We start from the raw sequence: 23,079 nt of genomic DNA, 5'->3' as shown, positions 1-23,079 counted from the left end.
ACTGGCACAAATTAATCTCATATAAATGTACTACTATAGGTAAAGAGTAATAACCATATTGAGAAAAAATTTTCTTTTTGCAAAGTATTTGTGATGCAATGGGACAAGACAATGAGGAATGAGTTATAAACTAGCAAATGATCATATTTATAGACAAAAAGTTGAAAGCGTTATGCAAATTCCTTGGAACCGTGCCTTGAATCCTTGTTTCATGCATAGAAAATAGTACTGATAAGCTAAGCAATGACACGCATACCATTCGATCGTGGAGCACACATTCCAAGAAGATTACATTGGTTTGTCCACGTTTAATAAACATAAACATGCATGCACCGCACTCGAATCACTAACGAAGTATTGTTAGGCTGTAGATCGTTTAAGGAACGTGAATTCCATGATATGAACAAATTCTTACTTTTGCCAAAATTCTATATAGAGTGAGGGGAGACAATGATGAAGTGAAGTAGAATCTTGTAAATGATACATATTTATAGATATATACTCCTAGTATATAATTAATGTGGCGGTTACGGAATAATTATATTTTGTCTAATCACTAATTTGAATATTGTGAGTCAACAAAGTAACTCCTAAATTGGAGTGAGACTAATAATCCGTCAAAGTAATTGCCGCGAAGTAACTGCCAGTGTAAAGTAAATATACATAAATATAATATGGTGATAACTATACGATTTTGCATGTAATGACTATTGGAAGAAATTAATTATTCCATAAATATATAAATTGATCCCATAACTTATAAATATTCCAGAATAAAGATAAACTTATAAATATTTCAAATGAATACTAAAATTAGCCTTTTACATAGTGATAGATTATTACCACTAGGCAAATTTATGATATACAGTAGTACTTATTTACCAACTTCTAAATTCGTGGTAAAAACCAATTTTGTTACATTAGATGCTATTAACCCTGAACTGAAAATATGCTTAAAATAAAAATTACACTAATTTTTAAAAATTCTTACAGTAATTCTTAAGGTTGAGCGCTATAAATAGATGGACACGTTCTAAATTGCTAATGCGTAGTATAATGCAATGGGACACACATGCTTCCCATTGATCACCTAACTGAAGAACCCTTCTTCATACACTACTTCTTCCCCAAATTAAAACCCTAGGTTTCTAAATTAACCCACCTAAATTGACAATTTCTGTGAAAAGGCTCCTCAATCCCAACCCTACCGCCATCACATGTACGTATCCTTCCCCCAACTGCGACGTTAGCGCTCTTCGAACTTCATTTCGCTAACAACTGCTCATAAAACCCTAGAATTTGATTGCTGGCGCGAAGTCTCCTATTTAATTAGAGTAAATTTTTCAATAATGAGTCCCGTTCAGAATTTCGAGCAGCACTCGCGGCACCTGATCGAACCTGACCTCCGTAAGCATATTTTTTTTTAGCTCACTTGTGTCTGTTCAATTTCTCGTTTACGTGTAAAACTCGTGCATTGATTCTGTTTGTTTTTTCTATGGCTCAGCAATTCAGACAAGGCTGCAAATGGCGATGGAGGTAAGGGACAGTTTGGAAATTTGCCATACAGGGGAGTATTTGAACTTTTTGAAGTGCTATTTCCGGGCTTTTTCGACAATTCTACATCAAACTACCAAACCCCAGTTTGTCGACAACCAGGAGCACAAACTACGCAACATTATAATTGAGATTCTTAACCGCCTGCCCCACAGTGAGGTTCTGAGGCCCTTTGTTCAGGAGCTTCTCAAAGTAGCTATGCATGTGCTCACAACAGACAATGAGGAGAATGGTTTAATTTGCATCAGGATTATTTTTGATTTGCTTAGAAACTTTAGGCCGAGTTTGGAGACTGAAGTACAGCCATTCCTGGATTTTGTCTGCAAAATTTACCAGAATTTTAGGGCTACTGTTAGTTACTTCTTTGAGAATGGAGCCATGATGGTCCCACCACCACCTTTGCCATCGACCTCTGGCTCCATGGGGTCTTCTCTTAGTGGTGATGATGTGAAGGCTCTGGAAGTTACTGATCAAGTGGGTCCTTCAGGTGGTTATGTTGGGGTTTCTGGGCAGCTTAATCCCAGCACAAGGTCGTTTAAGGTTGTCACAGAGAGTCCATTGGTTGTTATGTTTCTGTTTCAGTTGTATGGCCGACTTGTTCAGACTAATATCCCGCATCTGTTGCCACTGATGGTGGCAGCAATATCAGTCCCAGGCCCAGAGAAGGTACCACCTCATGTGAAGACTCATTTTATCGAGCTGAAGGGTGCACAAGTTAAGGTAAAATTTAAGATGTGCATAGATTTTTTCCTTGGCGTTAGCACGAAGCATGAGATTGTCTATCCCACCCTAATGATCAATCATTTTTAGTTCATATCATAACCCTTTTCAAGATTGTGGCAAACCTAATTATTTGCTTATCATCAATCCCACTTTTATATAATTCTTTATGCCCCTCTTTCCCAGATAGACAAATAATAGTAATGCATTATCAGAAAGACTTTTCCCCACATCTTAGCCATTTTCCCACTCTTAATGTGCAGACTGTATCTTTCTTGACTTACCTGCTGAAGAGCTTTGCCGACTATATTAAACAACATGAAGAAAGCATATGTAAAAGCATCGTAAATCTGCTTGTCACATGCTCCGACTCAGTTTCAATTCGGAAGGTTGGCTGCTCTTACATTTTTTCTATTTTTTGTTTGTTTAATCTCCTGAACAGTGACATGTGAAGTTTTTCACTACAGGAACTCTTGGTAGCTCTGAAACATGTTCTTGGGACGGACTTCAAAAGGGGTTTATTTCCTTTAATTGATACACTTTTAGATGAGAGGTATGCTTATGTATGAAATAGGTTATGGAAACATTTTATTGATTTAGAAATAAGAACTATTCCCTACTCTATGCCCACGGTTTCGAGGTCATTCTCTGAAGTCTGAAAATGATGGATGATCTTATGTGGCTGTATGAAAGTGGTAAAAAAAGTATTACTATAGAACTTATATGGTTCCACCATATTTGTTATCTTACTTATGTTATTGTGATATTATCTTCATGTAAATTGCATCCTCATTGTCATCATTTTTCCTTGACTTCGTGTTCATTTGTTAATGTGGGTATGCTGGTATTGTAATTTGTTGTTGGGAACTGGGATGTGGTGAACTTATCAACTTTAGAGACTGATTCCAACTAAACTCCTTTGTTGTATGATTCTGTTAAATGGTTTATGATTGACAGTAAATTTGGCTTTTAGAAATAGAAATTATTGGGTATAAAGAGCATGTTGTCTTATTTAACGCACCCTCCTCTGTTTACACTGATAGGCATTGTTACATGTGTTTCCGTTATCATTCCCTGGTGAGGCTTCACAGAATTAGGTGCTTTGTACTATTTCCACAAGGGTGATTATTATGTATACTCTTGGATCCTCACACCAACCTAAAAAGCATGCAATATGCATAAGGGCAAGTGAAACATGCTTTGTCAAAATATAACAATTATAGCTTTAATTGGCAAATGTGACAGTAGTCGCATGTTTGCATTTATAGAGAAAATTATCCTCTTTGTGCTATTCAGTTCCAATCCATTTAACATGTGCATACAAAGTTCAGAGTTCAACATTATGTCTTTTGGTCCTGTTGAAAGTTATGTTTGGACTGTCCCAGGGTGCTCGTTGGAACGGGCCGAGCATGCTTTGAAACATTGCGGCCTTTGGCCTATAGTCTTCTGGCAGAGATTGTTCATCATGTCAGGGGAGATCTTTCATTGTCCCAGGTGAGTCAGATTTTTATTTTATTTTATAGGAACCTGTAGAATCTCCCTAGATTTTGGGCTCATGCCCTTCTCCCTTATTTTCTATTGAAAATTAGACTTCTTTTTATAATATTTTTGAGCCGTGTATGTTGAATATTTTCTTGAATAGTTCAATTATTATGCTGCTTAGTTTTATTAATCTTTATAAATTGGTTTGCAGTTATCACGGATTATTTACCTATTCTCAAGCAACATGCATGATGCCTCATTGACCTTGAGCATTCATACTACCTGTGCTCGCTTGATGTTGAATCTGGTATGTTCTCAGAATAATATTTCATTTAAAGCTCTTGAAAATGCGCATTACTTGATAAAACAGATCTATTTTTAATTTGTGTATGACTTGAGATCCCAATCTGTTTTTTTTTTACCTTAAAGGTGGAACCTATTTTTGAGAAAGGTAATGATCAGGCATCAATGGATGAGGCACGAGTTTTATTGGTATGCCTCCCTTAGTGGTCTTTCTTCTGAAAAGAACCTTCTCTTACTTAAGGATTCATATTCATATGTTCCTTTATACTGCAGGGTCGAATATTGGATGCTTTTGTTGGGAAGTTTAACACCTTCAAGCGTACTATACCTCAGGTACTTTGGCTTTAACATCGTGTGCTTATTTTATATTGGAATCTTGCTCTTACGTCACATATGAATAATTGACAGACATGCTGTTTTCCCATACTTAATGTATAGTATATTCACTTTAATGTATCAGCATACTATTTCATCAACAATATTTTTTTCTATAAATATTTACTAGTTTTAGGGTTTATGGGGCACAGTTATAATCATTGCATATTGGCGTTAATAAATAATGCTTTTTTACTTCAAATAATATAATGATAGGTTACTTAATTAGGTTCTGGATTGAAAGTTTGGGAACTGATCCTCATGCTTCTGTGTAGAATATGATCTGCTAAACTGAAATATATACGTGGGCAGAGACAATGACACTATCACTCCTTTGTGGTCTTGTGTTGCCTGTCATATATCCCACATTAGATTCTTTTCCTTGAAGATGCTATTTTTCCAGCTGTTGTAAAGCTAATTTGTTGGTGTACTTCTGATTACCTTTACTTGTCAAATAGTCTCTTCTTATAAATTGACTTAATTATGGCTTTGGTCCTGTATGATTGTTTGTCTGACAGCTACTAGAGCAGGGAGAGGAGGGGAAAAATCGGTCAACATTGAGGTCAAAACTTGAAGTACCAGTACAGGTCATTTGACTCACATCACAGTTTCTTGATGCAGCTTCTTGTTTTTGCGGTTCTTTTTTCTCCTTTTCACTTCTTTTGCTTTAGGTACAAGTCATTGGAGAGTCTCTTCATTCTAGTTGTAGTGATACTATATTCTCCTTACATGATTAAAACTGTTGTACTCAGAAAACCTCAGTAGTATAGGGATTTGGGTTGGGGAACCGATGTTTCTCCTACAGTTAAAAAGGAAGTGAAACTCTCGAGGATTTTGTTATTGAGGTTTGGGAGAGGACTAAAACTAGAGTTGGTTGGAGGTGTCCACTCAAGGAATTCAAAAGCACTTATTATGTAGTAACTTTTAGGATGTGTTGAACTGTTCTTTAGTTAGTTTCTTGTTGGGGATCCTTGTCTAAAGTGTAGGTTGGCATATCAGTGATGCTTGCTCTTCCTGTGAAAATTTTAAAATATGGTTGATATGTGCTCATGGATATTTTTATCATTATGATTTGGCATTCTAGTTTTAGGTTTTTCATGATTGACTGTTCCCTTCTGTTTCTTTCGTTTTTATAATTTATTTATTTTTATAATGATTATTTTGATCAAATATATGGTGTAAGATGCTCAGAGCCTCTGATCAGCATTCTTTGAGAGTTTTCTGCCTGCTTATCTTTGGACATTTTCAACTTATCAAGCTAGATGGAAAATTACCAGTTTTGGATAGCTTTATATTGATACCTACTCTAGTCCTATATCACTTTAATCTTGTAAATTGCATAGCACCTGATAACGTGAAATTCCATCGTTTCCCCCTTTCCTGATTATGGGCTTTCATGTAGCAGGCAGTCCTTAATTTACCGATGTCTGTAGAGCATTCTAAAGAGGTCAATGACTGTAAGCATCTGATAAAGACTTTAGTTATGGGTAATGTCCATTCTTCCAATATCCAAATTTTTATGATTCCTCTTTTGGGTTTACACCTTACAAGTATATGTTGAATTGTTCTAATGTCAGTGCCACAATTTCAGGAATGAAGACGATAATCTGGAGCATAACCCATGCACACATACCAAGATCACAGGTTCTTACAAAATTGAAGATAGTTTAATATGCAAGGCTTTATCCTAATGCCTAATCGGCATGAGTGTCCTATTTACGCAGGTTTCACCCTCCACGCATGGTGCCCCTCAGCAAGTGCTTCCGTCGACATCATCAGGTTCTTCTGTACCGCAGCCTTTTAAGGGAATGCGAGAAGAAGAGGTACAATTTTTCATAGTAGCTTCATGTCTTTGTATGGCGCCATGGTCTTTATCTTATCACTTTGAACTTTACAGGTCTGTAAAGCATCAGGTGTTCTGAAGAGTGGTGTGCATTGCTTAGCATTGTTTAAGGAGAAAGATGAAGAGAGAGATATGGTCCACCTCTTTTCCAATATATTGGCCATCATGGAACCTAGGGACTTAATGGACATGTTCTCTTTATGCATACCCGAGCTTTTTGAGTGCATGATTTCTAACAGCCAGCTGGTCCACATTTTCTCTACTCTTCTGCAAGCAGCAAAAGTATTTCGCCCTTTTGCAGATGTTTTAGTAAATTTTCTTGTGAATAGCAAACTCGATGTCCTTAAGCATCCTGATTCTCCTGCCGCAAAACTTGTTTTGCATCTCTTCCGGTATTTATTCGGTGCAGTTGCAAAGGCTCCATCAGATTGTGAGCGTATTCTTCAACCACATGTGCCTGTGATCATGGAAACTTGCATGAAAAACGCAACTGAGGTTGAGAGACCAATTGCATATTTGCAACTTCTTCGCACAATGTTTCGTGCGCTTGCTGGAGGAAAATTTGAACTTCTGCTTCGGGACTTGATTCCTATGTTACAACCATGCTTAAATATGTTGTTAGCTATGCTTGAGGGACCTACTGGTGAAGATATGCGAGAACTTCTATTAGAGCTTTCTCTGACATTGCCATCACGTTTGAGCTCACTGTTACCTCACCTACCCCGTCTTATGAAACCTCTTGTTATGTGTCTGAAAGGAAGTGATGAACTTATCAACCTTGGTTTGAGAACACTCGAGTTTTGGATTGATAGCTTGAATCCAGATTTCCTGGAACCAAGCATGGCAAATGTCATGTCTGAGGTTATTTTGGCTTTGTGGTCTCATTTAAGGCCTCCACCCTATCCTTGGGGTGCAAAGTCATTGCAACTTCTTGGTAAGTTAGGTGGTCGAAACAGACGCTTCCTTAAAGAGCCTCTAGCACTGGAATCCAAAGAAAATCCAGAGCATGGGCTTCGATTTATCCTCACTTTTGAGCCTTCCACCCCTTTTCTGGTGCCACTGGATCGCTGTATCAATCTTGCTGTAGGAGCTGTCATGCAGAAGGGGAGTTCTGTTGATAGCTTCTATAGGAAGCAAGCACTAAAATTTCTTCGTGTATGCTTATCTTCTCAGCTTAATTTGCCTGGACTTTTGAATGATGACGGGTCAACATTTAGGCTGTTGTCATCTTTTATAAGTTCTTCTGTTGATCCATCCTGGAGAAGATCTGATACATCTGATATAAAGGTTGGCTATTCATATAATCTGCACTTGCGCATACTCTTCATTATTTTTTCTCCTGCTTATTTTATTTCAAACAACCAGGATGTTTGTTTATCAATTTGGTTTGTATATTAAGTGGTATGCTGCTGTATTCTTCTTTTGGGTTCTCTAAAGCTAATGCAAGCTGAAGTATGTTCTCCTTAAAAGGCTGTTTTGTACTTTTGTATCTCCTGACGTTCTTTTTTTTTTTGTACGTTTACTTGCTTGGGTACAATACCAAAGCAATTTCTGGGTAGGAGTAAGTTCTTCATGTAGGGAGGGGCGATAGTGTAAAACTCCTTTGGAATGATATTTTAACAGTCGAACTTGAATTTTTTAATTCATGTAGGCTGATCTAGGTGTCAAGACGAAGACCCAACTTATGGCTGAGAAATCAGTTTTCAAGATTCTTTTGATGACAATAATTGCTGCAAGTGTGGAGCCTGATCTACAGGAACCTAAGGATGAATTTGTCAGCCACATATGTCGTCATTTTGCTATAATATTCCATGTTGAGGTTCCTGTTTCTCAGAGTTCAGTTCCTTCTGCATCAATTGGCGGTCCCATGGTTTCTTCCAGCTCCAGTGTGAGTTCAAAGTCGAGAAATAACGCTTCTCTGAAAGAGCTGGATCCTTCGATATTTTTAGATGCTTTGGTAGAGGTTCTGGCAGATGAAAATAGACAGCATGCAAAAGCCGCGTTGAATTCGTTGAATATGTTTTCTGAGACACTTCTGTTTCTTGCTAACTCTAAACATTCTGATGTGCTAATGTCTAGAGGGGGTCCCAGCACTCCTATGATTGTATCCAGCCCCTCAATGAGCCCTGTATATTCACCTCCTCCAAGCATTCGGGTCCCTTGTTTTGAGCAACTTTTGCCACGCCTTTTACACTGTTGTTATGGGAGTACCTGGCAAGCACGAATGGGGGGAGTTATGGGGCTTGGTGCTTTGATTGGAAAGGTTACAGTTGAAATTCTATGTATTTTTCAAGTACGAATTGTTCGGGGGCTAGTCTATGCTCTTAAAAGACTTCCTACATATGCTACTAAAGAACAAGAAGAGTCTAGTCAGGTGCTTACGCAAGTTCTGCGTGTGGTGAATAATGTTGATGAGGCCAACAGTGAAGCTCGCAGACAAAGTTTCCAGGGTGTTGTTGAGTATTTGGCTTCAGAATTATTTAATGCCAACTCCTCTATTAATGTGAGAAAGATCGTGCAGTCTTCTTTGGCACTTTTGGCTAGTAGGACCGGGAGTGAGGTCTCTGAGTTACTTGAACCTTTGCACCAGCCTTTGCTACAGCCTCTTATCATGCGGCCACTGCGGTCTAAAACTGTGGAACAACAGGTAAAGTTGGATTCTCATTGAAGAGTAGTTTCACACGTGTACTATTTTATTTGATTTATGCATTATTACAGGTTGGCACTGTGACTGCACTGAATTTTTGCCTGGCTTTGAGGCCTCCGCTTCTGAAGTTAACTCCAGAGCTCATTAATTTTCTGCAAGAAGCTTTGCAAATAGCAGAATCCGATGAATCTGTGTGGGTTGTGAAATATATGAATCCAAAAATGGCCACATCTTTGAATAAGCTCCGAACTGCTTGCATTGAACTCTTATGTACTGCCATGGCATGGGCAGACTTTAAAACTCAAAATCACTCAGATTTGCGAGCAAAAGTAATTTCCATGTTCTTCAAATCGTTGACAAGCAGGAGTCCTGAAATTGTAGCTGTTGCGAAGGAAGGTCTGCGTCAGGTATGTTTCGCTTAGCTTTTTAATGTTTACAGGCAAAAAGTTGTTATTTAAGATACATAAACTGTATCATTAGTATGTTATTGTGTATAATAGATGATTTGCTTGGTTAACTCCTACTTCATCAATGCATCCAAAATTAAAAGATTACAGTTGTCATGATACTTTGTTTGTTAGTTGCACACACTGTTTGTTGAATCAGGCTTTGAGTTCTCTGTATGTGTTCGTGCTTGTAGAGTGCAGAATGTCCATTTCCTCATTAATAAGCTCAAGGAGATAGGAACGAACATTTTTGGGTTGAAAGTATGAATATATATCGAGTACATTGAACTTATAGCTCATAAATAGGGTCCCTAGACATGCGTGTTTGCCCAGAATACTTCCTTGATTTAGTTAAACAATTGGTTATCTTGTTCGTTGATCTAGAATCCAGATCCATGCTTGCCCCTTTTTTGCTTCTATAATTCTATCTGAAGCTTTATTAGCTTTTATCATCTGTACCTTATGGCATTCCTTTGACTCCTCCATTAGGTATTCAAACTTAGTTTCTGCTTTCTGTTATGCACTTGGAGCAAATATTATTGTGCCCTTATCTCTGCTGGGGAGGATGTGCCTTTATCCAGTGTTAATCTTGTGATGCTTAATATTTGCTCTTTTGTGATTTGGATCTTTCTATAGACAGAACTGTTTATTCCGATGAGATTGTTTATGAATGTTCATTTGATACTTGAACTCATTGTTCCACTAACTTGATTTGTCAGCAGGCCTTCACCTCTTGTGGGATTTAATTTCTGATAGATGTTTGTATACAAACGATCGAGAGATTTTCTTCCACGTTAAATCAAATAGTAGGATTGCGAGTGCTTATTTACTTAGTATGAATGGCCATATATGATTTTCCAGCTACTTTCTTGATAGATTTATATTGGTGTACCACTTCATAGGTTATTCTACAGCAGAGGATGCCAAAAGAACTCTTGCAAAGCAGCTTGAGGCCAATACTAGTTAATTTGGCACACACCAAGAACCTCAGCATGCCTCTTTTGCAAGGTCTTGCCCGGCTGCTTGAACTCCTGTCCAACTGGTTCAATGTTACCTTAGGTGGTAAGTTGTTGGAGCATCTAAAGAAATGGCTGGAACCTGAAAAACTTGCGCTGACTCAGAAGGCTTGGAAGGCTGGCGAGGAACCTAAAATAGCTGCTGGTTGGTACTTCCTAGGCTTCATAATCCTTATTTTAGCCACATAATAGATCATATACCGAATTGCAGCATATAATAATGATTTCTGTTTAATCCATTCGAACATCTTGCAGCAATCATTGAGCTTTTTCACTTGCTTCCTTCTGCGGCTGGAAAGTTCCTTGATGATCTTGTAACATTAACTATTGATTTGGAGGCTGCCCTTCCACCTGGGCAATTTTATAGTGAGATCAACAGTCCGTATCGCTTACCACTGACTAAATTCCTAAATCGCTACCCCACCACTGCTGTTGATTATTTTCTTACTAGACTATCACAGCCCAAGTATTTCAGGAGGTAATTAAAAACGGAAGTCCATCCCAGCCTAGGTTTGCAAGTTGTTATCCCTTGTCTTGATTGGGTTTTTTGAAATATGCAGGTTCATGTATATAATACGATCCGATGCTGGCCAGCCGTTGAGAGAAGAACTTGCAAAGTCTCCTGATAAAATAATAACCAGTGCATTTCCTGAATTTGCAATAAAGAGTGAGGCGGCCCAAGGATCTTCAAATCCTTCTGGTTCTGTTGGGGGTGATGAAAGTCTTGTAATACCTGAATCTGAAGATTCTGTTCATGCAGTAAACAATTCCATGGCAACATCAGATGCTTATTTTCAAGGTCTTGCCCTAGTTAAGACTCTTGTTAAATTGATGCCTGTCTGGTTGCAAAGCAACCGTGTTGTATTTGATACATTGGTTCAGCTGTGGAAGTCCCCTGCCAGAATATCTCGTTTACAGAATGAGCAGGAATTGAACTTGTTGCAAGTAAGTGAAATAGTTAATATGTGTATAAAATGTGGAACGTATATATGCACATATATTCTTGAGAAGTATGTTGGTTCTATAATTGATATGTTCATGTTCTTTGCGTTGATTTTCCATCTTGTGGTTGGCTGGTAAATCCGTGAATGATAATATTATTACCGGTGGAAGCAAAGTTGATTAAGCAATATGTTAGATCACCAATAAGCAGGGGAGTATGGGTTTTGTGGTAACCAACAGTTGCCCTGGTGGATTTTTTCTTGACAGTCCATTTTTACCAGCTTGTATAATTGAAGTTGGAAAGACAACTGACTAACTGCATGGATGATATCTTTCACATAATAAGCATATTTCTGTTATCATTTCCGTGAACTCGGTATTTAACAGTAGAGTATTAGAATGTAGTTTGTGTTCGTGTTGGTGATAAATAGTGTAGATCTTCTAGGTTGAGAATTGTGCAATTTATTTATCCCTCAGTTTGGATCTGCATGTCTCCATTTACTGGCTTGCTAACTGTTTAAAACAATAACATATGCAGGTAAAAGAAAGCAAATGGCTTGTCAAATGTTTTTTGAACTACTTGCGTCATGACAGAATGGAAGTTAATGTATTGTTTGATATTCTTGCCATCTTCCTGTATCGCACACGCATAGACTTTACTTTCTTAAAGGAGTTCTACATCATTGAGGTACATGAATGATACATCTCAAGCTTCCCATGGAACAAGTAGTATCTTCCAGTTAATTTTCTTTCATGGGTGCTTGTATAATCATTTCATTCCCTAATATAGGTGGCGGAAGGCTATCCACCCAACTTGAAGAAGACTCTGCTGCTCCATTTTCTGGATCTTTTTCAGATAAAACAATTAAGCCACGATCATATGGTAATTGTAATGCAAATGCTTATTCTTCCTATGTTAGCTCATGCTTTTCAGAATGGCCAAACTTGGGAAGTCATTGATGCTGCTACAATCAAGACAATTGTGGACAAGCTGCTTGATCCCCCTGAAGAGGTACATTTAGCTTGTGTTTTAGAGGGGTTATGGGTTCTCCAGATTGAACCTGATTTACTGTTGTTGTCTCTCTGTACATGCGTTGGGCTCTTTTGTATTGGTGAATGTTGATTTTTTGAATAAATGGAATTTCAGAGGGAAGTGTTCAAAATTTCAGTATGCTTATATGCTAATATATTGGATCCTATTAACTCTCTTTTGACATTAGGTAAGAATCGTATTGGATGTCACTAACTCTCCTTTTAGATTGGGTAATGGTGTAATTTCCCTATTTTCATGATCCGTAGGATGAATCAATTAACCCCAAAAAGTTACTAAAGGTCACTAGGTAATAGAAAAAAAAAATAGAGTGAGGCTTAAACAGAGTCGCCCTTCAGTTATCTGAAGGAGCCTTTCCTCATGGCATGTTCACCTTGTTCTCCCCTTGCTCGCACCCTGCTTTTATTCCCCTTCACTGCTGCACCCATCAACAGCTCTTCACCTGTAATCACACTTACCAGTTACGACCATATACTTCTGCATAACTGGTTACCTTTCTCCTTGTACTGGCTAGGCAATACTTTGGTGTTCATGTTTGATGGCTTCTGATTAGGTTGATGGAAATGAGATGCTATAAGGGGATTGAGCAGCATTAACTGTGGGTTGTGTGAGAATGTTGATGGTACTATGAAATGACAGAAGAACATAGCAAGTGGTGTTCTGATTTCTGTAATGGCGCTAATAGGAAGCATTTGTCGGGGCGGTGGGGGGTGATAGAGTAGATGGTGTGTAGTGAGGTCTGTGTGGATAGGTAATGGAAGATATGGAGTAGGAATACTGAGATCTAAGAACTTTTTTACCTTTAAGTTTATCTTGTTGGTTTTAGGTACTGTAAGTATATTCTTATATGTCAGGTGAGGATGTTTTCATCCAATTATTCTTGCTATTTGTTTCTGTGCAAAATGCCATGTCATATAGTATTCAGATAATTTGATGGGTTATTTTCTTGGTTGTGTGTATGATCTCATGATCTCATCTTTATATTTCCAGATATCTGCGAACTATGATGAGCCGCTCAGGATTGAGCTTCTGCAGCTTGCTACCCTTCTTCTCAAGTATCTCCAGAATGATCTTGTTCATCACCGAAAGGAACTTATCAAATTTGGCTGGAACCATCTCAAGCGTGAAGATAGTGCTAGTAAGCAGTGGGCGTTTGTCAATGTTTGCCACTTTCTGGAGGCATATCAAGCTCCAGAGAAAATTATCTTGCAGGTTCTTGTACAAGTTATATGAATTCCTTTGGATCTATCCTAGTGTATATACTATATAATTATGCTTATCGTGGGAGCTTACAATGTATCCTAGATTTTATTGACACATTTACCTATTTTAGTTTATGAAAATAGTTACGAGAAGGATTGGGATGGATTTAAAACTTGATATTCTTTAAGTGGTACTGATTTCCTCATGACATAGTTTTTGCTTGAAATAGCTTGTATAATAAAATAAAAGGTGTAAAGGAGCGATTATGTTGCGAATGTAGGTGCTCACAATTATATGTCAAGTGGTATGAAGCCCATAAGATATCTGGCCAATCTTTTGTATCTATTATGTATGGTCTAACTTTGGTCTAACTTTGCGATGTTTGTATATTTTCACTTCATTCTTTTCCAGATTGGATTTACCATCTGAAACTGCAGGTCTTTGTTGCACTTCTAAGGACATGCCAACAGGAGAATAAAATGTTGGTGAAACAAGCTCTTGACATTCTAATGCCAGCTCTTCCACGAAGATTGCCGCTTGGTGACTCACGTATGCCTATATGGATACGCTATACGAAAAAAATCTTAGTGGAGGAAGGCCACTCAATTCCTAACCTTATTCACATATTCCAGCTCATTGTCCGCCATTCAGATCTTTTCTACAGCTGTAGGGCCCAGTTTGTCCCGCAGATGGTAAATTCGCTTAGTCGCCTTGGGCTTCCATACAATACCACTGCCGAAAATAGGCGCCTAGCTATCGAACTTGCTGGATTAGTTGTTAACTGGGAGAAACAAAGACAGAGTGATTTGAGGAAAGGAGCTAATAATGATGGCACCAGCCAGAGTAATGATGTACTGAATGTTACCTCTGCTGTAGGGGATTCTAAGCTTTCTGTTGATGGCTCTACATTTTCTGATGATTCAAGTAAGAGAATAAAGGTCGAGCCTGGTCTGCAATCTCTCTGTGTCATGTCACCTGGAGGCCCCTCATCAATTCCGAACATAGAAACGCCTGGGTCTGCTGGACAGCCTGATGAGGAATTCAAGCCTAATGCAGCAATGGAAGAGATGATCATCAATTTTCTTATAAGGGTATGTTTCATGCTACATTTGATATGCAACACACATACATACACGCATATTGTGAGTGCATACTTTCGTAATCATGTGTGTAATATAGCTTCTAAATCCACTTAAAGAGTTAGCATTCTGTTCGTAAATGGGTTTCTCTTTCTCGTGGTGCAAGAAATATTTTTAAATCACCTTGCTATTTAGGTACAAGATCTTGCTAATGTCTCATATTGCACTGCCAGTTTTGCTTTCTATACAGTATTTCCTTCTCTTAATCGTGCAGTCTGCTCGCGTTTTCTGCATGCATTTGCTGTTTTTATAAGAGTTGAATGTAATTTTAGATATGCTTTCGGTTTCTTTCAAGACGTGGTTTTACCTGGATATACCTCCTATTGGTAAATGTGTCTACTAAGACGCAACTGGAAGCAGTTTTCTTTTCCTCAGGGAATATATTGTACCTTTTGAGTCTGACAGCTTAAATGTGCCTTTTGAGCTAAAAGGTGAAATGTGATTTAAAGGATGCAAGAGTCCTTAAGTGAGTAGTGCATTAGGCATTCAATACACTATTTTTCCTGATTTCTGTTTTGCTTTATCATCAGAATTATGTTTGATGAGTTACTCCCTCGTGTTCATCTGCCTTGTATGCTGAACAATCTGATTTTCGTCTGCGGCAGCTGTTTCCAGTGGTTATACTGACAAGGATTATTGTCATATTCATTTGGTTTGTGTATGTAGGTAGCCCTAGTGATAGAACCTAAAGATAAGGAAGCAAGTCTTATGTACAAGCAAGCTTTGGAGCTTCTGTCTCAAGCTTTGGAAGTGTGGCCGAATGCTAATGTCAAATTTAATTATTTGGAGAAGCTGCTCAGCAGTACTCCATCATCTCAATCAAAAGACCCATCTACTGCTCTATCCCAGGGTCTAGATGTGATGAACAAGGTTCTTGAAAAACAACCACATTTGTTTGTGAGAAATAATATCAACCAGATTTCCCAAGTATGTTCTGTTCTAGATCTGATTTGTTGCATATCTTTGTAACTGGCTGATGGTTCTATATTAATATTTTCTATTTGTAACTTTTGACAGATTCTAGAGCCATGTTTCAAGTTCAAGATGCTTGATGCTGGAAATTCTTTGTGCTCCCTCCTAAAGATGGTTTCTGCTGCATTTCCTCCTGAAGCATTAAATACGCCACAAGATGTGAAGATGTTGTATCAAAAGGTTGAAGAGCTCGTACAAAAGCATCTTGCTATGGTTGCTGCTCCTCAAACATCAGGGGAAGATAATTCTGCTAGCATGATTAGCTTTGTGCTTTATGTGATTAAATCCTTGGCAGAGGTGCATAAAAACCTTGTTGACCCTATCAATTTGGTCCGTGTCCTTCAGCGTCTGGCACGTGATATGGGATTGTCTAGTGCCACTTATAACAGACAAGTACGTTTCTTCATCCAATTACCTCATATTAGATTTACTTTGCTTGCATAGTTTCTTTAAGAGAGAAGAAACAACTGATGGTTATCTTTTTCGTGTTCCAAGAATTTCTTGTTGCATTCTTTGATAAAATATTTTGCATCTTGCTGTGCTTCTTACCCCTAGACTTTGTTTAACTGTCTAGGGTCAAAGAACAGACTCAGATTCTGCAGTCACTTCCTCTCGTCAAGGTGCTGATGTTGGGGTGGTTATTGCAAACTTAAAATCTGTGTTGAAACTTATTACTGAAAGAGTTATGATTGTACCTGATTGTAAAAGATCTGTAACTCAGATTCTGAACTCCTTGCTGTCTGAGAAAGGCACCGATCCTTCTGTGCTTATCTGCATTCTAGATTTAATAAAGGGTTGGATCGAAGATGATTTTGGTAAACCTGGAAATCCTGTAGCGTCTAGTACTTTTCTTACCCCCAAGGAAGTTGTTTCTTTCCTCCAGAAGCTTTCACAAGTCGATAAGCAGAACTTGTCTCCTAGCACTGCAGAAGAATGGGATCAGAAGTACCTTGAACTTCTATATGGGCTTTGTGCTGACTCAAATAAGTAACTATATTTCTTGTATTGATATTCAGTTATGCACCTCAATATAAGTGTAATATGTTATCGTTGTTGCCATGCAGATATCCTCTTTCGATGCGTCAAGAAGTGTTCCAGAAAGTAGAGCGGCAGTATCTACTGGGCTTACGGGCAAAAGATCCTGAAGTGCGCATGAAATTTTTTGGTCTTTACCATGAATCCCTTGGGAAAACCTTGTTTACAAGGCTTCAGTACATCATTCAGTATCAGGATTGGGAGGCTTTGAGTGATGTCTTCTGGCTGAAACAGGGTCTTGATCTCCTTTTGGCTATATTAGTTGAGGACAAGCCTATAACACTGCCCCCAAACTCTGCAAAGATCCGACCTGTTTCAGTGTCAGGTGCAGTTTCTGATGGTACTGGTGTGCAGCCAATGGCTATTGATATTCCCGATGGCTCAGAAGAAGCTCCTTTAACACTTGATGCCCTTGTCTTGAAGCATGCTAATTTCCTTAATGAAATGAGCAAACTTAAGGTAGTGTTTTCGATGTTTATTTTATTTGTGTATTGGCTTGTTCTTATAATCTAAGCAACAAAAGAAACCAGAGGCCTGAAACATGAATAAGGTAAAGATACACAATAGTAGTGATGTTTAGTCGCCCTGGTGGCATTTACCATTATGCTTCCATAGTATTCAGTTTCAACTGATTATGTTTTTATGGCTCAAGACTTCCACTCGAATTCTCTTGCCAAAAGTTTTGGCATTAATGTGCTGTTAACTGTTCTTTCTTCTGTCTGTGTAAACTTCTGTCATTCTAGGCATTTATGTACGTCTTCATGATTTCTTTTCTTCAGAAGCTAAGTGACTAAATGTTGATATTTACTATAGGTGGCAGATCTTATCATCCCACTTAGAGAGCTGGCCCATACAGATGCAAATGTTGCATATCATTTGTGGGTTTTGGTGTTTCCCATTGTTTGGGTAACCTTGCATAAGGAAGAGCAGGTGGCACTAGCTAAGCCTATGATAGCTCTTTTATCAAAAGATTATCACAAAAAGCAGCAATCACATCGACCAAATGTCGTGCAAGCTCTTTTAGAAGGACTTCAATTAAGTCACCCTCAACCACGTATGCCCAGCGAACTAATTAAGTACATAGGAAAGACATACAATGCATGGCATATTGCGCTGGGACTGCTTGAAAGCCACGTAATGCTGTTCTTGAATGACACAAAATGTTCTGAATCTTTGGCTGAGCTTTACCGTCTACTTAATGAGGAGGATATGAGATGTGGTTTGTGGATGAAGCGTTCAATCACTGCAGAAACTAGGGCTGGGCTATCACTTGTTCAGCATGGCTATTGGCAAAGGGCACAGAGTCTTTTCTATCAGGCTATGGTGAAGGCAACTCAGGGCACATACAACAATACTGTACCAAAAGCTGAGATGTGCCTTTGGGAAGAGCAGTGGCTACAGTGTGCTACTCAACTTAGTCAATGGGATGCTCTTTCTGAGTTTGGAAAACTTGTCGAGAATTATGAGATACTGCTTGACAGTCTGTGGAAACAGCCAGATTGGGTTTATTTAAAAGAACAGATTATTCCTAAGGCACAATTAGAAGAAACTCCAAAACTTCGTATCATTCAGGCATATTTCGCACTTCATGAGAAGAATACCAATGGGGTACCAGAAGCAGAAAACATAGTGGGGAAAGGAGTTGATCTAGCTTTGGAACAGTGGTGGCAATTGCCTGAAATGTCTGTTCATGCCAGGGTACCTCTTTTACAGCAGTTTCAGCAACTGGTTGAAGTCCAGGAATCAACCAGGATTATAGTAGATATTGCAAATGGTAACAAACTTTCTGGCAATTCTGTTGGTGGTGTTCATGGTAGCTTGTATGCAGATCTCAAGGATATTCTGGAGACATGGAGATTGAGGACCCCGAATGAATGGGACAATATGTCTGTTTGGTATGATTTGCTTCAATGGAGAAATGAGATGTACAATGCAGTTATAGAAGCATTCAAAGATTTTGGCAATACGAATTCACAACTGCATCATCTTGGTTTCCGGGACAAGGCTTGGAATGTCAATAAGCTTGCTCACATTTCTCGCAAGCATGGCTTATATGACGTTTGTGTTTCTATTCTAGAGAAAATGTATGGTCACTCCACGATGGAAGTTCAGGTACAGAGTTTCATATTTCAGTTTCCAGGCCTGTGCGACTATCGACCCCACTCTGAAACTCCCTTTTGAAATCTTTTAATTTGACCATGTGGGGGTATTGGGAGAGTAGCAGAAACTGCAGTTAGAACTTGAACATATGCAGTCCATTTTTCTAACTATGTACTGAATTTCTTGTTCTTTTGCATGCAGGAAGCTTTTGTGAAAATTAGAGAACAAGCTAAAGCATACTTGGAAATGAAGGGAGAGCTTACCAGTGGTCTTAATTTGATTAATAGTACTAATCTTGAATATTTTCCTGTCAAAAACAAGGCTGAGATTTTTCGCCTTAAAGGCGATTTTCTGTTGAAGCTTAGTGACTGTGAAGGTGCCAACCTTGCATATTCCAACGCTATCTCTCTCTTCAAGAACTTGCCTAAAGGGTGGATTAGTTGGGGAAATTATTGTGATATGGTACGAGAGTCAAACTTGGTTGGAAATATTTCTGCTTCTGATATTAAGTGCTAACTTTGCAGTTTGCTCTTATTTCCAGGCTTACAGGGAAACTCATGAAGAGGTCTGGTTGGAGTATGCTGTGAGCTGCTTTCTTCAGGCCATTAAATTCGGCATTCCGAATTCAAGAAGCCACCTTGCCCGTGTTTTATATCTTCTCAGCTTTGATACTCCTAATGAGCCTGTGGGGAGAGCATTTGATAAGTTCTTGGATCAGATACCTCATTGGGTTTGGCTTTCTTGGATTCCGCAATTACTATTGTCCCTTCAGAGAAGTGAAGCTCCTCATTGCAAACTTGTTTTACTTAAAGTTGCAACTATATATCCACAGGTAGATATCGATAATACAGGTCATTACTCATAAATCAATTTTAACGGTTGATCTTAGTATGAATAGCGTTGCCTTTGCACATGCAGGCATTGTATTACTGGCTTCGCACATACTTGCTGGAACGCCGGGATGTTGCAAATAAATCTGAATACGGTAGAATTGCAATGGCTCAAAGAATGCAGCAAAGTGTCTCTGGTGTTGGCACAGCAGGGTCAATTGGATTGGCTGATGGAAGTGCAAGAGTTCAGGGTGGAAGTGCGATAGTCTCTGAAAACCAACCTGCTGGAAGTATTGGGTCACATGATGGAAATAGCTCTCAGGGGCCAGAGGGTGAAAGGTCAGCTACTGCTGAAGGTGTCATGGCTTCTGGGAATGACCAATCACTGCATCAAGGCACATCCAACAATGAAGGACAGAATGCAATGAGGCGAAATGGTGCCATGGGATTGGTTGCGTCTGCTGCCAGTGCTTTTGATGCTGCAAAAGACATAATGGAGACCCTTAGGAGCAAGCACAACAATCTTGCTAGTGAACTTGAGGTACTTTTGAGATTTTTCTTGAGTTGGTATCCATTCCTTTCATCGCTTTGGTAATCCATAATCTGTTTCTCTACAAGTTCATAGTAATGCTAGAATAAGAATTGCAAGTGTTAAGTTTCTATTTGCTGACTTTATGCTGAAATGTGATGTTTCTTGGTTGATTCTGTCACTTCTAGTAAAATAGTTCTTGACATCATGGTGGCTCATTTTCTTTGCAGATTCTACTTACTGAAATTGGGTCTAGGTTTGTTACTCTACCTGAGGAGCGACTTCTGGCTGTAGTTAATGCCTTGCTCCATCGCTGCTACAAATATCCAACTGCCACGACTGCAGAAGTTCCACAATCTCTCAAAAAAGAGCTTTCTGGTGTTTGCAGAGCTTGCTTTTCTGCAGATGCTGTGAACAAGCATGTTGAATTCGTGAGAGAATACAAGCAGGACTTTGAGCGCGACCTAGATCCAGATAGTACTGCAACATTCCCAGCTACCCTTGCAGATCTAACTGAAAGATTGAAGCACTGGAAAAATATTTTGCAGAGCAATGTTGAAGATCGGTTTCCAGCTGTTTTGAAGTTGGAAGACGAAAGCAGGGTATTACGGGATTTCTACGTTGTTGATGTGGAAGTTCCAGGGCAATATTTTGCTGATCAGGTATGTGCCAATAGTGTGCAGCTGTCTTTTCCAAAATAAGAGAGTACACGTACTGCATTTATATTATTTGTCACACTTTTTTAAGTTTAGATTTGCATACAGACTGGGAATGAAAAGCTACCTCAGTACTTGTTCCCAATGCTGTACAAAGGATTTGAATCCCATTCCAAAGAATCTTTAAGTTTCCTCTTTATTGCTTCATTAATGAGTCGTCCTGGTTTGATTTCAGGAAGTCGCACCTGATCATACAGTGAAGCTAGATAGGGTGGGTCCCGACATTCCTATTGTTAGAAGGCATGGTAGCAGTTTCCGCCGTTTAACTCTGATAGGTTCTGATGGCTCTCAGCGCCATTTTATAGTTCAGACATCTTTGACTCCAAATGCTAGAAGCGATGAGAGAATCTTGCAACTCTTCCGCTTAATGAATCGGATGTTTGATAAGCATAAGGAGTCCAGGCGTCGCCACATCTGCATACACACTCCAATTATTATTCCTGTTTGGTCACAGGTAATGAAGCTGCTCGTAATGTATGTACATGTGATTGTATTGTATCAAAAAATCTCAGAAATGGATAAGATATTCTGTCACGGCATTCTCTAAAAATCACTAGCTCTAACATATTTTAGCATATGAATATGGCTTTATATGTCTTTCTGGAATACAACTAGAAAAGTTTCAATAGTTGGTCTGCAAAGGTTTTAATTTTTCTTTTTTTTTTTTTATTTACTAATTCTGACTCAACTCTCATACAGGTGCGTATGGTTGAAGATGATCTTATGTACAGCACCTTCCTTGAGGTATACGAGAATCATTGTGCTAGAAATGACAGAGAAGCAGACTTGCCAATTACTTACTTTAAAGAGCAACTGAACCAAGCCATATGTGGTCAAATATCGCCAGAAGCTGTTGTAGATCTTCGTCTGCAAGCATACAATGATATTACCAAAAATATCGTGAGCGAGAGCATTTTCTCTCAGTACATGTATAAAACTTTGTTGAATGGGAATCATACTTGGGCATTCAAGAAACAATTTGCAGTCCAATTAGCACTCTCCAGCTTCATGTCCTACATGCTACAAATTGGAGGAAGGTCCCCAAACAAGATTCTGTTCGCGAAAAACACAGGAAAAATATTCCAGACAGATTTTCATCCAGCATATGATGCAAATGGAATGATCGAGTTCAATGAGCCTGTGCCTTTCCGATTGACAAGGAATCTGCAGGCATTCTTCTCTCACTTTGGGGTGGAAGGCCTTATTGTCTCTGCAATGTGTGCAGCTGCACAGGCTGTGGTTTCTCCAAAAGTAAGTTTCTACTTGTGAACAAACTATATTCAGCCTGTTATTGAACTCTTGGTAAGTAATGTCTTGAAATTCTACCCTGCAGCAAAGCCAGCACCTTTGGCATCATTTGGCAATGTTCTTCCGTGATGAACTGATATCGTGGTCTTGGAGAAGACCACCTGGCATGCCAATGGCTCCTGTTGGAGGCGGAAGCTTAAACAATGTGGATCTCAAGCAGAAAGTCGCTACAAACGTGGAGCATGTCATAGGCCGGATCAACAGCATATCCCCACAATACGTCTCTGAAGAGGTATGGCTTTCCACGCCCTATAATACTAGTAATTCATTTATTGCGTGCATGAAATAGAATCTGGGGTTGTGACTATGGTTGTTTTTGGTGGAATAGGAGGAAAACGGTGTAGATCCACCACAATCAGTGCAGCGAAGCATAGCAGAGTTGGTTGAGGCTGCTCTCACACCCAGAAACCTTTGCATGATGGATCCGACATGGCACCCTTGGTTCTAAATTGTGCCCAATGATCTCAGCATCTTGAATGTATAGATCTGCTCGGTTAACTATATATGTATATCTGTTGATCTCGTGGATAGTGCATTCTATAATAGCTACACCACTGACTATGGATATGATTGGAGACCTTATGATCAGAGAATATTAAGCTGTAAATATTCTAAATTAATGCTAATTCTGATTTGGTTTTTGTCTTGTCGAAATATTGATCTTAAAGAAAAAAAAATTTGGGTATATTATATCGTGAGGGCCCTTTTGGTTTGTGGACAGGAAAAAGCAAAATACGTAGACTCATAAATCCAGAGTGTCGTAGTGATATTTTTCTTTTGGTTGGTTGAGAAGTTAGGGTACTAGATTTTGTAGATTTTATAAGATGTGCTATGACATAAAAAGCTCCCTACATTCCACACAACTCAC

General features: G+C 38.8%; 1 protein-coding gene and 1 long non-coding RNA gene across 2 annotated transcripts; one reads left to right on the top strand and one right to left on the bottom strand.

The window, feature by feature from the left end:
• Positions 1-1,051: 1,051 nt before the first annotated feature.
• On the top strand, positions 1,052-22,857 carry LOC125213152 (uncharacterized). Its single transcript, XM_048113529.2, has 35 exons — positions 1,052-1,407; positions 1,505-2,274; positions 2,538-2,663; positions 2,742-2,827; positions 3,660-3,768; positions 3,968-4,063; positions 4,186-4,248; positions 4,333-4,392; positions 4,953-5,021; positions 5,840-5,921; positions 6,026-6,078; positions 6,159-6,257; positions 6,332-7,564; positions 7,929-8,924; positions 8,996-9,331; positions 10,273-10,531; positions 10,642-10,864; positions 10,947-11,331; positions 11,867-12,016; positions 12,119-12,340; positions 13,370-13,591; positions 14,020-14,673; positions 15,388-15,648; positions 15,739-16,086; positions 16,268-16,680; positions 16,758-17,187; positions 17,542-18,840; positions 19,030-19,290; positions 19,370-19,660; positions 19,747-20,199; positions 20,418-20,849; positions 21,079-21,357; positions 21,603-22,154; positions 22,237-22,443; positions 22,540-22,857. Exons 1-35 carry the CDS (start codon positions 1,350-1,352, stop codon positions 22,657-22,659), a joined length of 11,697 nt encoding a protein of 3,898 aa, XP_047969486.1. The 5' UTR covers positions 1,052-1,349; the 3' UTR covers positions 22,660-22,857.
• On the bottom strand, positions 20,082-21,081 carry LOC148931186 (uncharacterized). Its single transcript, XR_016136392.1, has 2 exons — positions 20,971-21,081; positions 20,082-20,901 (listed from the first exon to the last, which is right to left on the bottom strand). It is a non-coding gene; the product is annotated as an uncharacterized LOC148931186 (long non-coding RNA).
• Positions 22,858-23,079: the final 222 nt, after the last annotated feature.

Source organism: Salvia hispanica, chromosome 3 (assembly GCF_029641045.1).
Source record: "Salvia hispanica isolate PSC_SH4W2 chromosome 3, Shi_PSC_v1, whole genome shotgun sequence".
NCBI lineage: Eukaryota > Viridiplantae > Streptophyta > Magnoliopsida > Lamiales > Lamiaceae > Salvia > Salvia hispanica.
This window is presented reverse-complemented; position numbering and strand designations above follow the sequence as displayed.